Source organism: Camelus ferus, chromosome 3 (assembly GCF_009834535.1).
Source record: "Camelus ferus isolate YT-003-E chromosome 3, BCGSAC_Cfer_1.0, whole genome shotgun sequence".
NCBI classification, from domain to species: Eukaryota; Metazoa; Chordata; class Mammalia; order Artiodactyla; family Camelidae; genus Camelus; species Camelus ferus.
The window spans coordinates 77,056,112-77,082,204 of record NC_045698.1 but is presented as its reverse complement, the minus strand read 5'-3'; the positions used below and the strand labels follow the sequence as shown (position 1 = coordinate 77,082,204).

Here is a 26,093-nt window from a genome sequence, read left to right as displayed (position 1 = left end):
CAATGAAGCAGAATTAATGCTGAACAGAGTAGCCATTTTTAAGTCATTCACAGTTTTTCTGATTTCTTTTGTCTTTGCTTATGTGCCCACTACCAGGCATTACTTTGATTGGCCACACTCCCATAAGACAATCCCAAACTCTGTTTCTCTTTAGTTATTTAACTAAATTATCTTGAAAATGTCTCCTGAAATTGTAGAAATCTTGTTTTAGATATCTTCCAGAGAAATTTGTGGTTACCCATTGATAAAAGTTTGTGGTTCAAGGGGATTTATTGTGGATTCCAAATAGGCATTTTTCAATCTGAGTTTTCTTGTTTTCACTTGTTCTGATTATTAAAAATGTATTCATTCAATAAAATATTTATTGAGCACTTACTGTTGCAGAGCCAGGTGCTGCAATAACCATCAAGATGATAGTAATTGAACAAGTAACTTTTATGAAGCATGGGGCTCTAAAGGAGGGATGTACAAGCTGCTTTGGGAGATAACACACATTGTCCCTTGGTATCCACAAGTGATTGATTCTAGGACCCCAGAGGATACCAAAATCCGAGGATGCTCAAGTCCCTTATATAAAACAGTATAGTATTTGCCTATAACCTACACATGTTCCTCCCATTATACTTTAAATCATTTCTAGATTACTTATAATGCCTAATACATTGTAAATGCTATGTAAATATTTACCAGGCTGCTTGACAAATTCAAGTTTTACTTTTTGGAACTTACTGGAATCTCTTCTCTTCTGAATATTTTTAATCCACAGCTGGTTGAATCCACGGTGGTTGAATGAAGAACCCAAGGATGCAGAGTATCTACTGTACTTAGATCTAACTTAGTGTAGGTCTAACATGAAATGCTCAGGAGACCTGGAGGATGAGGCAGTGTGACCAACACTGGCTTAGGAGTCACACTGCCACGTCATGTGTGTGAACCTAAATGAGTTTTGAAATTTCTCTGAGCCTCAGTTCTCTATATATGTGAATGGTGATCTTTTTAAAAATCTCTACCAAAATTTTATTAAAGTTAGATGGAATTCTGTATATTTGCTGATCATAATGTCTGCTACTGGTTTAGGAGAAGGTTTATCATGAAACTCATGAAATTTAATGCACCTAATTGCATAGGCCCTTCCTAGGCCCTTTTGCAGTGGCACTAGCAATTTTGAATTAATTTGTATATTCCTTAAGGAAGGCTCCCCCACAATTTATTTATGCTCTTGGCCCCCACAAAATCTGGATCTCCCTTTGGCTACAAGTTAGATGAGAAAGAAATGTTAATTTCTCTGTCAAATGTAGTAATTTTAAATTGTGTGCAACTTAGTGGTATTTAACTTTCAAAAAAAATACAGAACTAATGTGTGTTAGGTTGTGGAAATTTTATAAAAATTTAAAAAATTACAATTTCTATAATTTCCACACCCAGGAAGGACATTTGATATTCTGGTTATGTTTTTTAATCTTCTCTGTGCACATATGTAATTCATTAAAAAAAATGCTAGTTGGTATTATGTTAAGCATACAGCATTCTATATTTTCACTTAACATTACATGAATTACATAATGTCCTCTGTTCCATATCTTGTTTTCATTTCCTTTGGATATATACCCAGAAGTGGAATTGCTGTATCATATGATAGTTCAGTTTTAATTTGTTGAGGAACCTCCGTACTGTTTTCCATAGTGCTGCACCAGTTTATATCCCCACTAACAGTGCTCTGGGATTCCCTCAGCAATACTTGTTAAGATGTCTTTTGATGACAGCCATTCTGAGAGATCTGAGGTAATATCATTGTGGTTTTAATTTGCCTTTCCCTGATGATGAGTTTGTTGAACATCTTTTTATGTATTTTTTGGCCATTTGGATGTCTTCTTTGGAAAAATTTGTTTTTTTAGTTCCTCTGCCCATTATTTATTTATTATTTTTTCCTCTGCCAATTTTTTAATTTGATTGTTTGCTTTATTTGCTATTCAGTTGTGTGAATTTTTGAATATATTTTGGATATTAACCCCTTATTAGATACATGATTTGTAAATATTTTCTTCCGTTTAGTACATTGCCTTTTCATTTTGTTGATGGTTTCTTTCGCTGTATAGAAGTTTTTTAGTTTGATGTTGTCCCACTTGTTCATTTTGCTTTTATTGCCTTTATTTTTGGTGTCAAGTACAAAAAAAAAATCATTGCTAAGACCCATGTCAAGGAGCTTACCTCCTATATTTTCTCTTAGGAGTTTTACAGTTTCAGGTATTAAATGTTAAGTCTTTAATCCATTTTTAGTTGATTTTTGTTTGTGGTATAAGATAGGGGTCCATTTCATTCTTTTGCATATGACTGTCCAGTTTTCTCAACACTATTCATTTCTCAACAGTCATTCATTTTTCCTCATTGTGTATACCTGATTCCTTTATCATAAGGTAATTGACTGTATTTGTGTGTGTTTGTTTCTGGGCTCTCTGTTCTGTTCCTTGCTCTATGTGTCTGTTTTTATTTTAGCACCATACTGTTTTGATTACTGTAGTTTTGTAATATAATTTGAAATCAGGATGTGTGATGCCACTAGCTTTGTTTTTTTCCAGGATTGCTTTCCAGGATCTTCGGGATCTTTTGTGGTTCTATACACATTTTAGGATTGTTTGTTCTCTTTCTGTGAAAAGTGCCATAGGAGGTTTGAAAGGAATTGCATTGAATTTGTAGGTCACTTTGGGTAGTATGGACATTGTAACAATATTAATTTTTCCAGTCAATGAGCTTGGAATTTGTGTCTTCTTTAGTTTCTTTCATCACTGCCTTATAGTTTACAGTGTCTAGATCTTTCACTTCCTTTGTTAAATTTATTCCTATGTATTTTATCCTTTTTTATGTAATTGTATATCTGGCATAATTTTAATTATCTTTAAGTGTGCCAAAAGTATAATTAACCAAGCTGCTGTTATCAATCATCAAAGTTGTTTCTAAAATTTCACTAGTGTAAACAATATTGAGTTATCTTTGAATATAATATCTTTTGTGCATATATCTGATTGTACATTCAATAATTTCTTTTAACTGGACTTATTTTAGTATAAGCATTTTAAACATTTTAAGGACTTTTAAAAGCTACTACCTTTTTTTTTAAATGTATCCTCACTGAACCACAATATTATTTTAAAACATCATTGTCTACTTAATATGTGAAAATGATACTCTTTGTTTCTAGTTCTTTGATTCCTTAATGTGGTAGGACATTTTGTGTATATTTATTAGTCTTACATATTTTTTTGCACGTTAATTGCTAATACATGCCTAGGAAGCTTTTTGACAAGAAAAAGGAATTTTTTTTCTCCTGTTGTCAGATGCCTCAGGCAGTACAGCACTCTAAATTAAAAGGCATTTCAAAATGGTCTGCCTGCCATAGTGCAATAGGGGCTTTGACAGCTGAAGCTAGAGTGGTGTGTGGTGCCTCTCAGTCCTGGCAGCACACACCAATGCCTGCACCTCATCCTCAGAGATTCTGACTTAGTAATGTTTTTAAAACTTCTCTAGCTCCTAAAGTGATTCTATTGTGCAGCCATTTGATCTCAAAAACTTAGCTCCAAGACTGGATCACATTTTCTTCATATGCAGGGCCCAGGTTGTTATTTAAAGCATTCCTTTTCCTCTGCAGAAAGTTGTATTTTGCAGTAATCACTACTCACCATTTGCTCTACTATTATTCCATGAGGGCATCTGCATTGGATGCCCTTTGGAGATTAATTTAAAATCATTCCTTATATGAACATTCCTTTAATGAACACCTGTTATGTACAAAACATTATGGTACACACCATGAGACATACAAGGTAAAGTCAGGTGTGGCTCTTCCCTTGGATTCTTATAGTCAGGAATGGGAAAGAAGATTTACACACAGAGGTGCAGAATGTGTTTGTGCCATAAAAGAGGTAGGAACAGTGGGGAGAAGAGGAGGGTGAATTGATTCTAGGTGGGATGGTAGATTACTTCATGGAGATAAATATTTAAGCTGAACCTTAATTTGGATCAGAAGAGCAATTAATAATCCTTTACTTTTAAAAGGTATTTCACAGTTTATAAAATGTGTTGACAATTACACACTTGATCCTTACAACAGCTCTATAAAATAAACCAAACAGTTGTTCTCATATTACAGATCAAAGAGTAGTCAAGTCTTAGAATAGTTAAGTGAGTTACTCAGTCATAGAAGTACAAAATGAACGATTCAGAACTTTGAACAGTCTTTAGTCTTTATATGCTGGAGCCTTCTACCTTGTCACCTTATAGTAAAGACAGAAAGTTCTGTGTTCAAGGTGAGTTTTAGAAATGGCTGTGTTTAGTTCGATTGGACTGTTAATATGATGCAAGTTCTGAAATAGTTGAAGATAAAGCTGTAGTGCAGTAGGCAGAATGATGGCTCCCTAAAGATGTCCAGTTCCTAATCCCCAGAGTTTGTGAATATGTTAGATTATGTCACAGAAGGGAATTAAGGTAGCAGATGGAATAAGGTTGTTAATGAGGCACTCTGAAAGCAGGGAGATTGTTTTGGATTGTTGAGTTGGGCCAATGGAAGAAGGGTCTTTAAACTAAGTCCTTAAAAGTGGAAGACGGAAGCCAAAGAACAGGAGTCAGAGAAAGAGATGATGATAATAGAAGTAAGGTCACAGTGTTGCAAATTGAGGACTTAGACCACAATTTCTAACTTTGAAGTTGGAGGAAGGAGGCCTTGAACCAAGGAATGTAGTTGGTCTCTAGAACCTGGATAAGATAAGAAAGCATATTCTCCTTCAGAGCCTCCCAAAGGCAGTACAGCCCTGCAGACACCTTGATTTTAGCTCAGTGAGACCAATTTTGGACTTCTGGACTACAAAACTGCAAGATAGTAAATGTTGTTGTTTTAAGCTACTAAATTTGTGGTTATGTCAGCTATAGAAAAGTTAGTACATGGAGGAAGCCTTTTAGTGTAGGAATACTAATTAACATGCCATTCAGGGCACTCTACAATTTAACTCCAAACTATCTCAGTTCCACTGTCAGTAACAGAAAGCCATGAAATGTTCTTGAGCAGGGGTGTAAAAACTATTTTGATATATATGCTAATTAGAGAGTAGAAAGATTGGAGGGAGAAAAAACTATTTAAGATTCTATTATTGGTGGCAGGAACATTTCTTTTGAGAAACTTTTGCTTTTTGAGGTAGCAGAACACACATATTTGTCTGACTTATAGAAGACTGCATATATCTGCCACTTAACTTACGTCACTAAAAATCCCATTGTCATTGCAACGTTTTAGCTCCTTCCCATGTCCCATGAAAAGTAAAGAAAAGATAGAAGAATTGGTCTTCAAAACCAATTTGGTCTTTGAAATCTGACCCACTTTATTCTCTTCTTATGCTTTTTTGTCATACCCTAACCCAGTACAGATCTAAAGACTGGAAGGTTTCTAAATGAATTTGAGCTTTGTTCAATTGCTTAGCACTGGGAAAACTTAGATTTATACTAGCACATAACTATTTTTAAGAAAAAACTTTTATTGATCTCTATGTAGGCATAATCTATTCTATATATCTGAGGTCTCCAGTAAAGAAAGAGTTGAGTATTAACAAAGCACAAGAGTCTAGAGAACTGAATTCAGAGTGCTAATTTTAACTCATTTTGTACTAGTTGATATTGTTGCCCATATTCTTGTCAGTTTTTAAAAATCACAAGTCTAAAATTAGGTCTAACATGTTTGTGTCAGAATGGAATGCAAGGTTTAAGATGTTAAGAATCCTATTTCTGTTTATTCATTAATTTTTTTTTCAAGTTACAGAAGGGTCAGAGGTTTGTTTTTCTTTTTAAGGTGAACTATGTGTTCATATTTATAACATTTAATTATGAATATTTATTAGAAACAGTCAAGGTAGTCATAATGAGCAGAGATGTTTGAAATCAGGGACATGTTTGTCAGTGTAGTCTTATAATTTAATTTATTTCTATATTAAACAATTTATTTCTGTATTAAATTTTGATCAGAAAATACTTTTAATGCATACATATGTATGTAGTGTGAATAATAACATTTTTATTTAAAAAAGAATGGCAGGAGCTTTATTCTGAGATACATATAGACCTCATAGCTTAAGTGACCTCCATTGTTTCCACATTTGGTCCAATACATTTTGATTGTATATGGTTTTAATTGTAGCTAAATACCTTTTTTTAAAAAGCTAAATATATTTTTAATACAAAATTCAGTTCAAACTTTTGTGGAATCTCTGAGGAAACTGGTTTGAAAAATATTTTTTTAAATATAAATTTAATACTGTTTTACTTCTCACAATGTACAGTTGATAGGACTTGTTCATGCATCTTCACTGGCATCTGGGGCATCTCCACCACTTGGTGTTCCTAGTTTAAATCACTTGAGCTCTGTGATTTGAAACCAGTTTAATAAGTCCTTTACTAAGGAGCTCCTGAAGGGCTGCCCTGGACAGGGAACCACGAATCTTCAGTCTTTTAGAGATGACAGCTGGGGTTATAAGCTTATAGTTTGAAACTCCCTAACAGAGTTTGTCATACGTCACCTTGTGAAACAAGACTAGGTTATTGAGCTGTTCAAACTGCCTTTGGACCATTTCTTTTGGGCCTTGCCCCCAGATTTGATCACTGGATCCATGTCTTTCTTGGCCAACTTTCTGGCATCTTTCTTCTTGTTGCCCTTAGGCAGCATAGTGAAGCCGGGAGAGCAGCTGCTACCACTGCCACCTCACTAAGATGTAGCACAAAAAACTGGTTTGAAAAATCTTACTGAAAAATTCAGTAGGCAACCTTGTAAAATATTAAGTTTTTAGATTGGCTTGCTTTTGATTTGAATTATAGTGATTCATGAGCATGTAATGGTCATAGCTTTCTTTAAAATTTTGTTGTTTGAATCACTGATTAACTTTTACAACACATGTAATAAAAATTTAGACAAATTCTGTGGCTGCAAACTGGTTTACTAAATAATAGCTTGAATCATAGTCTGAGTCAAGAGTAATAGAGTTGTTTCTTAGGGTACTAAGAAGTTATTTTTAAGAGCTTCTAAAATATATTCTTTGTTTAGAAGGGTGCTTTTTCTTTCCAGAAGTTTTAGGCCTTCTGAGAAGTTATTCTGAATTTGTCACAAATAGATGATGACTGTATAAATAAAGTCTTGTTCAGTGAATCATGTCCGTTCAGTAAGAGAATCTTGAAAGCCTTTTGTAAAACTAAGTCATCTTGACAAAAGTGATACTTAAGATAGAACCAAATTGATTCATGTTTCCTTTATTTCACATATCAAGGGAAAGTGTTTCTAAATATGTTTAAACTTTTAATATATAACTTTTCTAATTACTAGTAATATATGATCAGTATTTGTTCTTTTGTTCATTCAGCAACTATCTAGGGGGTATTTGACATATATCAGGCATTATAATGCAGAGATAAAGAAAAAAAATTCAAAAGCAGAAAGGAAGAGCAGAAATCACTCCATAATCCCACTTTATGGGGATAACTGCTGTGAACAGCAGTTATGTTTACATCTATGAGCATTTTGCTGTTTGTCTGTTACTTCTCTAATTTATAGTTATCAGTAAAATGGAATTGCTTCAAATATGCTGTTTAATAGCTTGCTTGCTTCTTGCTATTAATTTGAAAAATAAGAAAAGATTATAGTAAATACATTTATTTTAAAACTCTGAAGTTAAATATACTTCTAAATTTGAAATAGACCATGAAAACTGATTCCCTCCATTTAAACCAGAATTTAAATACACTTTAAATTTGTGGCAATTTGGATTTTGTTCTTCTAACTCAAAAATTAGTCATTCAAGCTTCACTTGGTTAAATTTAAGTGAAATGCAGAATTTGCATTAAAATATTAAATTTAAGTCTCAGATTAGTAGTGACTAACAGCATTTACAGTGTCAGCGTCTGCTCTAAATACTGCTTCATATATATTAACTCCTCTATTCCACATTTCTACTCCCATTTTGTAGGGGAAATTAAAGCACTGAGCCTTTAAATGACTAAAGCCACACAGCCAGTGATAGGAGCAAAGATTTAATCCAGAATGTGTGACTCCATGATTTTTATCTCAGCTACTCTACTGTACTGCCATCATACATTTTCTGAAAACTATTTTTTTAAAAATGTTTTTCTTTGTTGTTTTTCTTGGGAGGGCGGTAATTCAGTTTATTTATTGAAATTGAGGTACTGGAGATTGAACCCAGGACCTCTTGCATGCTAAGCACACACCCTATCGCTGAGCTATACCCTCCCCCCAGAAACTCTAATTTTAATTCAGACATAGTTTCAGTGATTTACCTAACAAATCGTTGATTTGTAATGTAACATTGTTCATTTTAATATATTTAGTAGAATTCTTTTTTTGTATGCTGCAAGATGTAAATCTTAGCAAATAGCAAATGAGATGTAATTTATTACTCACCCACCCACCTCCACTATATCGTGTTAATCTTTCTGTCGTGTGGACCTCCCCCACCCTAACCTATTATGCTTGTCAGCTTCCATCAGCTTCAGTGGGTTGCCAGGAGATAGAGCCGGTGAGGGCATATCCACCAACTAGGTGCGGGCTAGGGCTCCGAGCTGTGCGGCGGGGCGGGGCCCTATGCACTGCTGCGAAGTGCGGGTCGGAAGCCGAGCGTGAAGCAGCTGTGTAATCCGCTGGATGCGGACCAGGGCGCTCCCCACTCCCGTCGGGCACCCGCTGATTGGCTGGGCGTGGGCACACGTGACCGACATGTGGCTGTATTGGCGCAGCCCGCCTGGGTGTCACTGGAGACGGAATGGAGGTGCTGCTGGGCTCGGAAATGGGGTAGGTGCTGGAGCTACGATGGCCTGACTTGCTGCCGCGGGAGGGGGAGGCGATTTTCCTTTGCAGTGTCTTAAACCGGTGGCCTTTCCTTGGCACAGGGTCCACTGCCACATGCCAATCGAGGAGGCAGGGGCGTCTCCCCCCTCCCCCCCTACTGCAGCACAGGAGATGGATTTCCTGTGCTTCTGATCCAGGGTTTTTGACAGAAGAGGAAGAAGGGGGGAGGGGTAGGAGTGTTAAGGGGAGTCTGGTGAGAAAGAGCTGTTTTTAAAGCTAGAAGGAGGTTTTGGTTTTATAATGCCTGTTGACAGAGTAGAGAGGAATAACAGTATCTAAGGAAACGGGTAGAAGACAACAAAGAATGGAGCATATTCATGGCAAGGAGCAAAAGCTCTAGCCCACTGAAAGGCTTCTTTTCCTCCCTGGCCACAGGGACACATGCAGTGGTAGCCAAGAGGGGATACAAAGCTGCTGCTGACGGCTGATGTGAACCTAGTGGAAAGGGCTACTTGGGAGAGGAGAAAGAGGTGGAGGCAGGTACTGCAGAGCTTGAGTGGTGGTTTTGGTTGATTGGTGAAATTTTGGTCACCAAAAGTGCCTGCTTTTGCAAACTGTCTAAGTGAACTGCCTGTGAATAGGGTGGCAAAGAGATACCAGCGTCTTTGTTAGTTGCAAGACGCAATGGTAGTGTCTTTTTGCAGATGACTGCTGCAGTGCTTTTCTTCCTCCCAGGCTAAAAAGATAACTGCAGAGGAATAAGAGCCCTTGCAGCAGTGCTGGTGGTAGAAGTCTATTTACAAGAAGCCATAGTTTATAATTGCAACCTGAATAGAAGAAAAAATTAGTTTTTTAAAGTAGGAAGAATATCAAGCTATGAATGTTTTGACTGTGAAATGTATCTCATACTTTGATTCTGTATCACAAAAGAGATGTTCAAATTCTTTGCTTTAACATAAATCCTATAGGAAATCTTGATAAATTATGTATGAAGCAGTGGATCTTTTCCTTTGTTAGTATAGCTTTATGCCATTAAGTTATTTAAGAGTAAGTCATTTTATAATATGAATTACTTCGTGAAAAATTACAGTGATAAATTTTTCACAGGCTTAATATTTAAGAACTATACTTATTAAGTAATTTTATATTGCTCTCTGATCACTTTTAGATATTACTGAATAAAGTCTACAGGCAAATATTTCAAATTAAAGCACCATGGTTTTTCTTTTAGATGTATTTCTGTTTAGTGAATACTCGTATACTCTTGATATGGAGTGTTTTCATTGCACTGTTTTTTGTTTGTTTCTTTTATTAGATGTCTAAAAACATGTTTTCAGATTGAGTATGATTTTAAATGCCCTATCTTTATGTATATTTATGATAGCCAGCTTGTCACACCTCCCTACTCTCTGAACAGAATGACAGTAGCTTTGTAAAGCCCTCCAGGATCAATGTCTCTTGAATAGTATTTTGTAATCCAAGGTCTTAAAAGAACCTATAATTTTGTCTTAGTCTTATCTTTTTTTTCAAGATAATAAGGAATTGGACTTGAATAAAACTAAATTATGTAAAGTTTTCACTGATAAATAAGCAACTTTATTCTTTATATAAAAATGATTTTTGCTTTAAGAATTATTTAATCATGAATATTAGGGTTAATGGTTCTTAAGCTCTCTTTTTAAAATCTCTTGGAAACTGTCTAGAATTAGAGATGTTACATTAAATTTTCAAGTGAAATTTAACAGCTATTACCCGAATTGGTATAGTTTTTGAGAGTTTTTGATTCTCATCTGAACCCAAATTAGTATAGTTTTTGAGAGTTGATGATTCTCATTTTAACATAAATTATTTCACTTTACTATTTAAACAGCTTACTGTAACATTTTCATTTTAAATGTTAGATTGTTCCTAATTAGGTATGTTGTGACTTTATTCAAGGTCATGTATAAGGATATAAAGAATGGAAGCCTTCTGTTTTGTTCTAACTCTGTAAGACTATTTTATAATGTCACTTATTATATAACATACAAAATAGTATATAACAGAAATTGTTTGGAAAGCAGGACAAATCATTCATTAAATGAAAAAGAAATCTTACTTGGTTTTGAGTTTGGGGATATGATATAAGAATACTTCATAAAACACCTGGTAGCTAAGCAAGTGGAGAGGCAGCACTTTTCATAATAATATTCATAACATTACTTCTTTTAAGGTTGTCTTATTAATCATATGAAAACTTCTACTGAGTAGAACATTAGGTTGTTTTTTGGGAGGAATTAAGTAAGAAATACAGAACTAAAGTAAGAAAAGTTGATTTCTTTCCCCTTATGGTCTGAAATACTTAATATAAGACTGTCCTGCTGGCTTTATTGGTCTTTGAAATTATTCATTGTTAATTAATATGGCCAGAATTGAGCTGTTAAGGAATTCAAAAGATAAATATTCATAAGTATGCCTAAGAACTGAATCAAAGCTATAAATTGCAGTCTTTCATGTATAACTGTATAGATTTTTATGTTACCATTTTTCTGGTTTTTTTTTTTTTTTTTTTTACTGATTTCACATAATTTAACCAATCTTTTATATTAAATGTTCTCTTTAACATTTGTTAAAGAGTGAAACTTTGAGAGTGAAACTTTATGTAGCACACAAGATGATGTAGAAAAGATTAATGACACTTGAGGAAATACGTTTACACTATATTTTTGAGTACCTACTAAGTGCCAGACCTATGAAAGTTGCTGTAGAGTCAAATAATACATGGAAACTAACCTCTAAGAAACTTACAGTAGAACTATGTGAAATATTATTACTGTTGCAGTGAAAACACTGATTGCCTTGGCTGCTCCTAGGATCTTTAAAGATTTATATTGTCTAAAATATCTTCTAACTTAAAGGAATGTGGTGGTTTGCTCTTTGAAACGCCATGCATTGTAAAATCTACTTGGAATAGCAGATAATTCTGAAAGGTAAATTACTTTTGAAGTATTAAGTACTTTGAATGTAAAATGAAGTTAAATGAAGCAATTTCTAGATCTTCCAGTCTAATAGTCAATAATCTGTGATTCCTGATTTCTGTAAGTCGCTTGTTTTGGTATAGGCGACATCTCACATTCTTGAAAATTGTTTTTATAAATCAAATCCTGACATCGTCAGTCCATATAAGACAAGCCTTTCCCCCTTTATTCAACCATGCCCTTCTCCCAGTCCTTTCATAGGCACTCATTCAAATGTCTTCTTAAACATGCGTTAATTCTTGTGAAATATTAGCATCATTTTGTGTGTCTATTTTTATAGTTGAGGTTTTTTATTGAGGTAAAATATACATACATAAAATTTACCAACTTAACCATTTTTAAGTGTATATATAGTTCTCTGTCATTAAGTGGGTTCATATTGTTGTGAATGTATCATAAACCATCTCTGTATCTTTTTCACATTCCCCAGATGAAACTCTACCCTTTAAACCCTTAACTCCCATTACCTCTTTCCCCTCAGTTCCTGGCAGCCACCATTCTATTTTCTCTCTCTATGAATTTGACTTCCCTAAGAACTTCATATAAGAGGAATCATACAATATTTGTCCTTTTATGACTGGCTTATTTCACTTAGCATAATGTCTTCAGAGTTCATCTGTGTTGTTGCATGTGCCAGAATTTCCATCATCTTTGAGGCTGAATGATACTCTGTTGTATATATACCACATTTTTTTTTATCTGTTTATCTTTTGATGGATGCTGGGGTTGCTTCCACCTTTTGGCTTTGGTGAATAATGCTGCTCTAAACATGGGTGCACAAGTATCTGTTTGAGTCCCTGCTTCTGCTTCTTTGGTTTATGTACCCAGCTTTGTTTTTAATTTATATAACTTTTGAACATTTTAAAACTCAGTCCTGTTTTTAAGATCTCTATCTATTTTACTTTATGTCCATCTAGTTTGCGATGCTAACTATGCTGTATAATGTTCTGTAGTATCTATCAGGTGTGAAGGCCCTAGGTTTTTTCCAAATCTCTTGTACCACAAACTTTGCTGTGATATACACCCTTGTACATGACTTCTTATAGACTATGTTAGTTACAGATCAGTAAACAGTAAATTACCCCAAATCTTACTGGCTTAAACAACAAATATTTATTATTTTAGAGTTTAGGGGCAGAAAGTTAGGAATGTCTTAATTGGGTAGTATGGTTCAGAATCTCTCTTAAAGTTACAATTAAGATTTCAGCCATGGCTATAGTCATCTGAAGGCTTGACTAGACTGGAGGACCCACTTCCAAGATGGCTCACTCAGTCTGTTTCTCCTGACTGTTGGCAGAAGGCCTCAATTCTTTGCCATGGGCCTCTACATAGGGCTGCTTGAGTGTCTTTGTGACATTGCAGCTGGCTTCCCCCAGTGATCCCAGAGAGAAAAAGCAAGAAGGAATCCATTTATAACATAGTCTCTGAAGTCTTACACTATCACTTCTCCCATATACTCTTTATTAGAAGTGAGTCTCTCAAGTCCAGCCCATATAAGAGGAGATAAATTAAGCTGCAGTTTTTGAAGGTATAAGGTCAGAGAAATTGTGAATATATTTTAAAATCACTGCATGACCAATGAGATTTCACTGGAGTTTATCCTTTGGAGAAGGGTCACTGAATCATTGGGCATTTTTTTCCTATCAAAACAATGTTTAAAACAACCCAAATTTATTGTCTTACAATTCTGGAGGTCAGAAGTCTAAAATAGTTTTCACTAGACCAAAATCAAGATAGCAGCAGTGCTGTACTTCCTCCAGAAGCTCACGGGGAGAATCCATTTCCATGCTTTTTTCCATCTTCTAGAAGACAACTACTTTCCTTGGCTCATGGCCTCTTCCTCCATCTGTGTGTGAGCAGCACAGTAAATCTCTCTCTGACTCTGTTTCTATTGTCTTATATCCTTCTCTGACTTTGACTCTTCTGTCTCCTTCTTATAAGAACCCTTGCGGTTATGGTAGGTCCACCTATATAATCCAGGAAAATTTCCCCGTGTTATGATCTTTTACTTACTCACATCTGCAAAGTCTCTTTAGCCATGGAAGTTAACATATTCACTAGTTTCTGGGGTTAGGACCTGGACATCTTTGTGGGGCCATTATCCTGTCTGTTACAGGCATACACATAAGAGTTCTTTTTTTTTAAAGACATACACATACATTTCTTTGTTTTTTTTAATTTTTTAAACATTTTTTATTGATTTATAATCATTTTACAATGTTGTGTCAAATTCCAGTGTTCAGCACAATTTTTCAGTCATACATGGACATATACACACTCATTGTCACATTTTTTTCTCTGTGAGCTCTTTGTTTTAAGCTTAAGGGTTTTTCTTAAGTTATATTTTTGTGAATGAATGTTACTTTTTGGGGTAAAGTCAGATTTTCATTTACCAGATTTGTTTATAGTATTGTATGTAATGGTAACTAGGGTGGGAAGCAGATATCCATTGAAGAGTATTGAAATATATTTTCCACTAGCTATTTTTAGGTTCTTGGTTTTATTGTCACTTAATTTATATCGGTATAATAGTTCTGTCATAGTTTATAGTAGAAACTGAGAAACGTTAAAACAACATGGCCTTGTACCTTTTAGGCTTGTTATCATACCATTTCTGTGGGTACTCTGTCCAAACCTCATCTTCCTCACATTGTGAAGTCACCTAGCCATAATGTGGTTCTACTCCATATTTATGCTCTTATCTCCAATTTTTCTCAGCAAGATATAACTCCCAGAGACTCTATCAATGCTTTTGAACCCAAACTTGCCTTTGAATTGTAAGTTATTTGTATCTTAGCCTGGGTCCCCTGTAAATTAGGATCTTGAGGCAAAACCTTCTGTGAAATACTTGCTTTGGGAAGTGATCCAGGAACAGGAGTAATGGCCTAAAAAGAGTTAAATAGCAAAGAGGGACAGCCAGTATAAGTACGTACTCTCAAGTTCGTCACCACTTGGGACAATTTGGAAAGTCCTGAGAGCCAGGACTTTTAGAGGAACTATATGAATTGTCCACCTAAGGAAAAGAATTACATGTATTAGCTCCTTTCCCTTTTAGTCAAGGATTGCCCCATCAAGTGTTCACTGTTTTATAGGTTGTACATACATGAATGTTGGGGGCCCACACTAGGGTTCACAGAGGTCCTAGAACAGAAAGCAGAAGGATATCTGATGCAGCTGACATGCTATCAGTTTATTTCTGCAGTGAGCTGATTGATGTGGCAAGGACTAGAGTTAGAGTGAGCCAAGAGAATGCAAGGTGGGACACAAATGTGTGATATATTTGTGTACTGATCTTATTTACCCTTTCTCCTGGAATACTACTTATTTGCTAGATAATAAGATATTGGAGAATAATGAACATATCTGTTTATCTTTTCCCCTGTCTTGTGGAGCTGCTGTGACAGAGTGCCACACATCAGTGGTTTAAAACCGTAGAAATCTATTCACTCACTGTTTTGAAGGTGGAGGTACAAAATCAATTTGTCTGCAAAGTTGGTTCCTTCTGGGTACTCTGAGGGAGAATATGTTCCTTGCCTTTCTCCCTAGTTTGTGGTGGATGCTGTCAGTCTTCAGCATTCCTTGGCTTGCAGCTGCCACACTCCAGTCTACCTCCATTGTCACATGGAGTTTTCCCTGTGTCTCTGTATTCATTTTTTCTCATGGCCTTCTTTTAAAGATGCCAGTCATTGGATTTAGGACCCACACTAATCCAGTAAGACCTCATTTTAACTTGAATACATCTGCAAAGACCCTGTTTCCAAATGAAGTCACTTTTCACAGGTACCGGAGGTTAGCCACCTGTGTTGAACATATTTTGGGAAACACAGTTCCACCTGCAAAACCTTATTATGGTATTTGCGTACTACCTTGTGAATATTTAAGTTTTCAAATGTTTGTTGATTTAAATTAACATAGAGAGAAATCCATTATCTTACTCTTTTAATGGAAGAGTCATATTGGACATTATCTAAATTTGTGTGCTCTTTCTTTTCTTCTTTGTCTTACATGGCTGATAAAGTGCTATTTCTGTTTATTCTTGCATGTCTTTTCATGGTTATCACTGAGTAAAACATTTACAAATTACAAAAGCTAAGTATTAGATATAAACCTTGTCTTAATGGTGGAAAACAAAACTCGCCAAAGTAAAATGGAGTAACTGAGAACACTTGAACCAAGTTGTCTAGTATTTACTGTACAATCAACAGGAAGACTCATTGGCTGTAGGAGACAAGAAGGTTTTATGTAAGGCAACAGAACTGGGCCGTAAAGTTTGGGAATGTGTTACAACAAAGCAGAGGGAAGAAGAAAGGGGCATTCAAAAAGGAGATGAATTATGAGCAAAAGTACAAAATAGTTTGTATAGAATAGTGAGGAGGGAATTACTTGAGAAGGGTTATGCTGGGACTTAATACAAAATAAGTTCGGAACATAGATTGCTATTGGGTATAACAGATCATGAAAGCCACGTAGAGGTAGTAATACATGGTCTTAAGAGTATGAGCATTGGGAACAATTATGAGTGTGAATCCTGGCTTAACCGCTTGATCTACATTTTTACTAAAATTATTTGCCATTTTGAAGTCCTATCTTCCTTAACTCTAAAATAAGAAGTGATACCTACCTCACATTTGTAAAGATTAAATTATATATATACACGCACACATATATATACGTAAGACCCTTATTATAGTACATGGCATGTTGTAAGTATGCAATAAGTGGTAGGCTTTCTAAATTTCACATATCAAATAAAAAATATGAAGTTATATAGAGGATTTAAATAGTATGCTCCAGTCACTAGACATGTATAGAATTTTGAGAACTTTGTAGACTTTTTCCTTTTTTTAAATTTCAGTGAGATATTTATAAAAATTAGTCTTATTCTTGACTACAATGCAAACCTTAAAAGAATCTAAATGGTAGCAATTTTATAGGCAACAATCTCCAGTCAATCTAAAAAACAAATTAAGGCAATAAAAAGATGACTCAAAAGTCATCTTATACACCTAGTAAATTGAGAAGAACCTTTGAAGTATCACCAAGTCAAAGAGGAAATCAACATTGAAATTATGAATTACCAGGAAATAATAAAGGGGCAAATACTTTGTATTAAAACGTATGAAACATGACTAAGGCTGTACTGAGAAGAAAATTAGTACCTTAAATATATATATTATTAAAGAAGACAGTGACAAATGAACATGTAAAGAAAGTAAGGAAATAAATGAATTAATACTCAATTTAACAATAAAAAACAAAATAAACCAGTGGAAAATAAGAGGATATAATTAGTAAAGGTAAATGCAGAAATGAATAAAATAGAAAACAAAATAGTGGAAAGGACATATAACACCAAAAGTTGATTTTTTGGGGGTAAAGATCAATAAAATAGATGAAACCCTACAAAGGCTGTTTAAGGAACAAAAGATAAAAAGCATGAATGGGAAAGGAGACGAATTTTTAAAAGAATATATACAACTCTGTGCTAACATACTTGAAAAGCTAGAGAAAATAGATAATTTACTGGTGAACTATTAATGAATCAGATTGGTACAAGAAGATGAAGAAAGCATGAAAAGACTTAACCACAGAAGAAATTTTAAAGTACTCAAAAATCTTTCCTCTAAACAGTCACTTTCTGATCTGCATTCCGACTGACTTTCCCAAAGGCTAGACAAATTATTTTTCATACTATTCTAGAACATATAAAATTAAGATGAGAAACTTCCTACCAATTTATTTTGTAAACTTAGCATAAAATTAATACCTTATTTTAAAATACTATAAAAATCTTAAACTGGTTTCTCTTATAAAAATTCCACATGAAATACTGAAAAATAAGAACAAGCAGGGTTTATTTATTGCAGGAATGGAAGATGGGTCAAAATGACAAAATATGGTAATTTACAGCATCAGCAAATTAAGAGAAAAAACTGTGGTTATATGTTATATGAAAAGGTGCTATAAAATCATTTGAAGCCACTCCTAATACAGTTTTTTAAATAAAAGAAAAATACCTAAACATGTTATAAATAGTTAACTGAAATCTAAGATTATTAAATGATGAAATACTAAACCATTCCTATTAAAATCAGGAATAAGATCACTATTGTTCAACATTATTTTGAAGTTTCAAGCTAACGAAAAGATAAAAAGAAATGAAGTGTAAATATTGGGAAAAAAGAGACAGTGATCTTTACTTACAGATTATATGATTGCCTACCCAGAAATCTACAGGAAAATCTGTTAGAATTCATAGGATAATTTGATAAGGTGGGTCCGTAAGGGATATGTATTAAATAAAATCAGCTTTTATCTGTACTAGCAATATCTGGTAGGGAATGGTGGTATTTCATTCATGGCAAATCAAACAACAACCAAAAAAAACCCAGAAATGAATTTGATAAAAAATGCACAGGACTTTTTCTTGAAGAAAGTAGAAAATTTGACTGAAGGACCTGAATTATTCATGACACAGAGATGTAAGATTTAATATCATAGGAATGTAATCTATCTCAAATTAATATAAATGTAGCACAGTTACAATTCTATGTATATATGAGAATTTGGCATATAATAAGATACACATTTCTGTCCAGTGGGAAAATGTTTTGGTTAATGAATAGTGCTTATGTAATCAGTTATCCATATGGCACACAATACAGTTAAAGAACTATATACTCATACTATTACAAAATAAAAATTCTATATGAATTAAAAATCTTAATGTCAAAAATACTTTCTGACACAAGCTAGTGAATTAATCATTTGCATTTATCTCCTCTTTCTCTTAAGACCGCATTATAAAGTGATAGAAAAAAAGATTCAAAGAAATTATGTGCTTACAGTACCATACCACAGAGTGAGAGGGAGCCTGATCAAGATTGCAACAAATTTCTGGAAGAAGAAGAAATCATGGAAATTAAAAATGATTGCTGAAAAATAATCAAAAACCTTAAGACTTCCTAGGTCTCCATTCTTTCCAGCACAGCAAGTTACTTCCTGTTATTTAAAAGTAAAGTATTAATTTTGAGAATTTCTTCTTAATAGCCTTTGAAATTATGTGGGATACTTGGGGTGTTTGAAAGCCATAATTGGGAATTCTTGCTCTGGGTGAGAGGTCAACAGATTGCCACCAGTTTTGAAAAAACTAAGTTTTATTTGAACTCGGTCATGTACATTTATTTATGTATTATCTGTGGCTGCTTTTGTGCTACAGCAATAAAGTCAAGTAGTTGTAACAGAAATCTTATGGCCTACAAAGTCTTTTTTATTATCCATTCCTTGCAGAAAATGTTTGCCAACTCCTATTCCAGGTGATTTTGGTGGCCATCTTGGAGCTTGCCCTCACTTGGGATGGTCTTGGGTGGAGTCCAGCCAATGAATGTAGCCATTTACAGAATGGAAAGGAAAGGAAGGCATGGGGAAAGAATATAGCAGATACAAGACTGAATATCACCACCTACAGGACCTTAGTAGAGAAAAGGAAGAGAAGTAGAATGGAGAGTAAGGACATACATTGGTTGTTAAATAAAGAAAAAAGAATTAAAAAATAGGTGAGGTTCAGTCTGATTTTCTTTTTTATCTAACTTGTTAAATTTTCATATTTCTTTAGATTTTTGTTTTGTTTCTTCCTTTCCAGTTGTTTTTCTTTCCTTTTTAAAAATTTACTATCCTAATTAGAACTGCCATGACTGTGATGAATAGAAGTAGTAATAGTAGACATCCTTAACTTGTCTTTGATTTTTAAAAGAATGCCTCTAATATCTCACTATTAAGAATGATGTTTACTGTAAGTTTTTGGCGTGTTCCCTCTGTTTCCAGTTTATTGACTTTTTATGTTGAATAGATAATGACTTTTTTTCAAATATTTTCTCTTTGACTAATGAGATAATCATATGGATTTTCTTTAGTATTTTAATGTAGTGAATGACATATAAATTATCTAATGTTAAACTCCTTGCATTCCTGGAGTAAACTCAGCATGATTCTGCTATAGACTTTTTTTTTACTGTGTACTGTTATATTGTTTCCTGATATTTTGTTCAGGATATTTGTATCAGTATTCATAAATGATGCTAGCCTATGATTATTCTTTTTCACACTACCTTTGACTTTTATAATTGTATGGGCCTCATAGAATGCATTGGGGAGTATTTCCTGTATTTCTGTTCTTGAAAAGTTTGTATAGTTGGAATGATTTATTTCTCAAATGTTTGGTAGAAGATATCTGTAAAACCATTTGGATCTTGTATTTTTTGTGTTGGGAGGAGGGGACATACTTAACTACTGTTTCAGTTTTTCAATAGTTGTAGAACTGTTAAGGTTTTCTGCTGCTTCTTGAGTCATTTCACCCCTACCTTTGAATTTTGTTCATTTTAAATGTTTGGGCTCTTCTGTCTCCATAATCATGTTCAGTCTTTTCAAAAAAACCAACTTTTTGCTTTGATCTTCAGACCGTACAAAAAGTTACAGTGAAAAAGAACACTTCATGGGGAACTATGTTCAGAATCTTGTAATAACCTGTAATGAAAAAAATATGAAAACGAATATATGTGTATGTATGTATGTAAGTATGTATGTGTGTGTATATAATGCATGACTGGGACATTGTGCTGTACACCAGAAATTGATACATTGTAACTGGTGGTACTTCAGTTTGAAAAAAAAAAAAAGGAAAAGCCTCAGCAAACCTGAGACCTTTTTCCCAGAGTCAATGGCTGTATATTTGTATATCCTTTCAATGACATTTTTATCTTTATACAGTCCTTTTATTTTTTACTAGAGCAGGATGGACAATATGAGACATAGTGATCTGCACTCTCTTTTTTTGTTTTTGCCTTTTTTGTTGTTGTTGGTTTTTACATCAACCTTATTCTTTTAATGCCAATGTAATAATTCCACTGCATGGATGTATCATATTTATTTTAAAATAGTTATGCTTTTATAGCAAATAAGTCTTTCCTGTTTGTTTGAAGTAACCTAAAAATCCGATCTGTTACTCCTAGCATAGTAATTAGACATCACCACTTCAGAGCTCCAATAGGCCCTCCATGTGCCTTACACCTATTAACAAATCAGTTAAGATTTAAATGTTCATAGCTCCATAATAGCCTATTTGGAAGAGGCTGTATTCCATTTTAGTATCCTCAATTTAAAAGGGAGCTGTTTTCATAATTTAAATGCCACATGATGTTTTTAAACATTTAAATTCCTTGTCCTTTTGTAGTTTCTCCTAGTGTATAGTATAAGGAATAGGTGCAGTTCTGTCTGTTTCCTCATGACTGTCCTGTGTCCACTGCCACTTATTTAAGTTCATCTTGTCACATGTGTTTGAGATGTTACCTTTTTCATGACTAAATTTACATATATTTACTTCTGAAATTTTTTAAAAAATGTATTCCCTGATTGATCAGATGCCAGTATCATAGCTTTTTAATCTATGGGCTTTGGAAAAATAGTAGAGAATTCCCATGAACCCTTCACTCAGCTGCCCCTAATGTTAACATCTTACACATTCATAGTATAACAGTCAGAACTAAGAAATTAACTTACTGTTACAAAGCAGTTAACTACATATGATTTTAATTATAATGGTTTTGTACAATATTTTAATATGTGGTAGGTAGGTCTGCTCCTACTCTTCTCTTTTCATATTTTCCTTTTTTTGCTTCTTTGATTTTTCCAGTTGTCTAACTGCAGAAAACAAAATTTTAAAAAAATCTTGTATAGTATTTTTATTGGAACTGTATAAAATTTATAAATTAACTTAGGGAGAAATGACATCCTTATGACCCTGAATCATTATATGCACAAACAAGGTATGTCTTCCCATTTGTTGAAACCTACCTTTTTGTCTTACAGAAGTGTTGTAAGATCTTTTATTCCGTTTCCTCTTTACTTGGTTTCTCTTTGCACATATAAAGGAGAGATTTCTGTATATTTTGTACCACACTAAATTACTGAATTATCTTATATTTAGTTGATTCTTTTTTATACTCTAGATAAAGAACTATATCATCTACCAGTGGTATTCCTTGCTAATTTCATTCTTTAGTTGTGTTGACTACTATAATGAGTGAGAGTGGTAAAAACAGCTTTCCCTGACTTTAGGAATATAGTATATTGAGTGTTTCCACATTAAGTATGGTGCTGATTTTGGGGTTGACATACATTGTGTTAAAGAAGTGTCTTTCTGTGTTCAGTATTTTCAGCAAGAATGGGCATTGAATTTATAGAGTCTTTTCATCACCTTTGGTATGATAATTTTTTTTTCTATGTAGATCCATTAATATGTTGAATAATGTTATTTTCTAATAGTGATTTTTATTGTAAATTTTAGATTTTCCATCTTTATGTGGTTTGTTTTGATAAATTACATTGTCTGATTATCTGTTTCATTTAGGTTTTCAAGTTCATTTGCATGGAATTGAACAAAGTAATGTTTTATGATTCTTTCGGTTTCTTCTCTTTCTATTGGTATTTTCCTCTCCTGTCATTTTACCATGTAAAAGTACTGGCAAATACATCTTTTCTAATTCATTAAAACAAAACAATAAAAGCTTGACTAATTTTTAAAAGTTGATTGCAAATTTCTTAAATTATGATAAAGAATCCTCCAGATTTAATTCTAATTGAGTATCCCTTGCTTGCCTAAACTTTTCAGCCTCTTTGCATTAATTTCTAAGGATACTTGTAAATTTGTTCCGCAGTGAACATTTGAGTAAAAGCGTAAATGACAGTCCTTTTGCTTTCTTCTCCCCTACCCTACTCTTAAGGGGTAAAGATCTCTTTAGTGGGCATCTTTACTGAAAAACAAATTGAGATGTTTGTATACTCTCAGTAAAGTGAAAGATTCACAAGTTTTCTCCATTTCATGAATTAAATTTTGATTTTTTTAAAATGTTGCCAAGTGGCCTGCATTTAAGAAATATTTGATATGAAATTCTTGTAATTGTATAAAAGTCATTCTAAAGTAAATTAATGATTTCTTTAATTTTTCAGAAAGCAGTTTTGTTAGGGATGGCTGCAATATCCTAAAAGGATATAACGCAAAATATTACTCTCATTTTTCCTGTAAAATTTCATGAAAAACCTTGCTGTCTAGAGCAGAAAAGACTTAAATTTGATTTGATTCTAAAGGGGAGGAAACAATGATTGAATGTTTTAATTGTCCATCTGAAGGAATGAATTTTTTTCCCTCCAGTAAAGCGCACTCTTAGTAGTCTCTTCCTCATCTTGCCCATCTAGCTCTTTTTGTGGTTGGTGTGTAAGAGCTCTGTGTCTTAACATACTTCTGTGTACCTATCTCTTTCTCTTTGTTACTGCCTTTTCTTGGTATTATTGTAGTGCAAAGTAACCTGTTAACATTTTATTTGAAATGAAGAATTTAGGGCTTAAATTATTAAATACTGTCAGATTCCCCACCTCTGTCACATGGTTTTAAATGTGCTATCTATTTCCAGATCTGCTTATTAATGGTATGGTGTAAAACAGATAAGTGATCCCACCTATGAATTCCTCCTTTATTTTTGAGGCATCTCTTCTGTCTTTTCAAGAGAGTGAACTACTTCTTTACCTCTTGTCCATTGGTCAGGGGACTGGGACTTATATAACGGTAGGTCAAAGTTAGGTCTTTCTAAGGAAGTTATGTTTCATATGTATTTTATAATATAACATACTTACACAGCACTTTTATTTTTAGACCTTCCTTCTGTAACTTAATTTTAACAGTATCCCTGTGAATTAAATTAGAGCAGATAGTAAATGTCCATTTTACAAATGGTGAAATGAATTAAAATAAAAGGGCAAAGGTAAAACCATGACCAAGACTGAATTTAAGACCCAGATCTCCAAATACAAGTCTAGTGCTCATTCTTTTCAGCCTCGAAGACTTTTGTGAGTGATCCCAACTTCCCAGGACTTCTTTTCCTCCTCAGGTGACAGAGGGTTGCACCAGGATTATCATTGCCTCTAGCTGCTGGAGAACAGATGAGACTTGAGTCCCCTAATTTCTCTTGTTAAGGACCTTCCAGTTGCTGGACTCCAATTTTGTCATAACTAGCCAGTGTTTTAACTTGTCTGCCTTATTTTATGTAGTGCATTTTTATTATAGAAACTTGTTTTTATGTCCATATCTTTAAGTATTGCTTGAGTACAAACTTTGTTATATTTTTTATTTCTTAAGGATAGGTAGGATTTTATTTATTCCCAAGTGAGTTTGAGATTAAACTAAAAAGAACATCATCTGGAACTTGGTTGGTCTTAAGATAACTCCTAGCATTCTCTAATACTTAAGACCAAGGACCTCTTACTACCTGACTATCTTCTATATCTTTCTTTTTTCCTTCTTTCACTGTCATATAATTAATTGCCAGGCTCTGCTGCACTTCTGTTTGAGTCTCTACTCCTAAAATCATCCATTTTCCTTTAACTGTCTTTTGGCCTCAGTCTGAGCACAGTGGTCCCAAGACACATATGCCATAGCATGGCCTATTATGTTCATTCTTTTGGATAAATGTAATAGAATTTTATATTAGTAATTATTATCATCTTTCTATCCAAAAGATTTGAAGCCTTGGTCTAATCCTTTCCCTTGTGTCTATTTTGTTAAATGACTGCCTTTTTAATGAGGCCTTCTTGGAACTTCATATTTCCCTGTGGAAAATGTTTAAGATTAGCCTTTTATCAAACAAGAAGTGATAGAATGCAATACCTTATCTCATTCATCCATTCTTGCTGTAAAATTATGTGACTATTGGACAAAATCCAGAAAGAAATTAATATTACCAATATAAATCAATTTCTTATCAATGATTGTATTTCCCAAGTTTTGCCTGTAAAACCATTTAAAATATCTTAAAAACCTTGAAAAAATTCTAACCTAAGAGAAATCTCATCCACCTGTGAAAAGGAAAATGTATTCAAACACTAGTGAAGTTCTCTTCTGTTTTAGTCCTGTTTGTCTTCAGTTAGAACCCCAGTGTTCCGTTCCCTTAGAAAGACGCTGTTACTTGCACAGTGTTGTTTTAAGACTGAAACTACCACATTAACACAATTCTTCTTATTAAATGTCCCCAGGGTTTTGTTTCTTTTTCCTTTCTTTGTAAACAAGCAGCCACTATATTTTTTAGTAGTGAATTTCAAAATCCTTTTTAACCTTATAGGTCCAAGGGTAGCCAAGGATGGCTGCAGCTTCATATGATCAGTTGTTAAAGCAAGTTGAGGCACTGAAGATGGAGAACTCAAATCTTCGACAAGAGCTAGAAGATAATTCCAATCATCTTACAAAACTGGAAACTGAGGCATCTAATATGAAGGTATCAAGACTGTGACTTTTAATTGTAGTTTATCCATTTTGATTCAGTACTCCTTCCTATAAACTTGGGGTTAGACACTTCACTTACCTAAAAGTGTGTTTTAAGTTAAGCAGTAATATTTAAGCTCTTTCTGGCAAAAGTTAACATTTATATTTTTAAACAAAATGTTCTGAATTTATCCAGCTAATCATATAAAGAAAATGATTGTAAAATCCTAGTGACTAGTTAGTTATTTTTAAGATTAAAAAATGAGGGACCAACTTTACTATCACTATAGAGAGACTGGGTGTTCTGTGTAACTCATAGAAACTAGCCTCACAACTTTATAAAATATCTTAAAGATATTTATAAAGTATCTTAAGTATAGTCATCCTCCCCAACTCTCAGATCTTGTCTTCACTTAAGAGCTGCAATGGTAGATGATCAAGAAAATCAGGGTGCCCTAGTAGGAAGAGACCTGAACTGAAAGTCAGTACCTGGTCCTAATTCCTGGTTTCGCCGTAAACTGAGCTGCATCACCTTAGACTTAAGTTGCCTTATTTGGAAAATAGTCACTGCACTAATGGAGATGATTTCCATAACACGTTACTTCAGCCCCTGAGATTGATTTGCCTTATCACATTGAAAAGCTGTGATAACCTCCAAGAAAAATTATAAAATATTTAGTCTGCAGTGGGGAAAATATGATCTGTTTTCAAAATAATTGAAGTTAAAACTTTAGCTGTTTTAAATTTCAGCTATTTAGGCAGATTCTCTTCTTACTGAATTTAATAATTTTATAAAATAGAGATCATCAACAAAACTGTTACCTCATTCCCTTTTTAAAAATTCTTCCTGATACGTGTTATTTCTACCCCTCAGCTGTTTTAACATCGGGGTTCCTGACCCTGTTCTTCCTGTCTGCTCACTACTCTTGTTCCTTAATCATTC

The 26,093-nt window shown here is 34.0% G+C and overlaps 1 protein-coding gene and 1 pseudogene across 8 annotated transcripts in view; one reads left to right on the top strand and one right to left on the bottom strand.

Moving 5' to 3' along the window:
• APC (APC regulator of WNT signaling pathway) overlaps nt 1-26,093 on the top strand; it is a 126,038-nt gene that overhangs the window by 25,892 nt on the left and 74,053 nt on the right. For 5 of the 8 annotated variants that reach the window (XM_014565908.2, XM_014565914.2, XM_014565913.2 and 2 more), the window contains exon 2: nt 25,011-25,163. In XM_014565908.2, coding sequence (XP_014421394.1) covers nt 25,029-25,163 — 135 coding nt within the window. In that variant the 5' untranslated portion in view covers nt 25,011-25,028. Of the gene's footprint in view, nt 1-8,574; nt 8,831-8,967; nt 9,368-22,249; nt 22,283-25,010; nt 25,164-26,093 lie in introns of those variants that run through there. The other 3 variants (XM_014565910.2, XM_014565909.2, XM_032476503.1) reach the window with 3 other exon arrangements.
• Nucleotides 6,332-7,468, bottom strand: LOC116662658 (annotated as a pseudogene).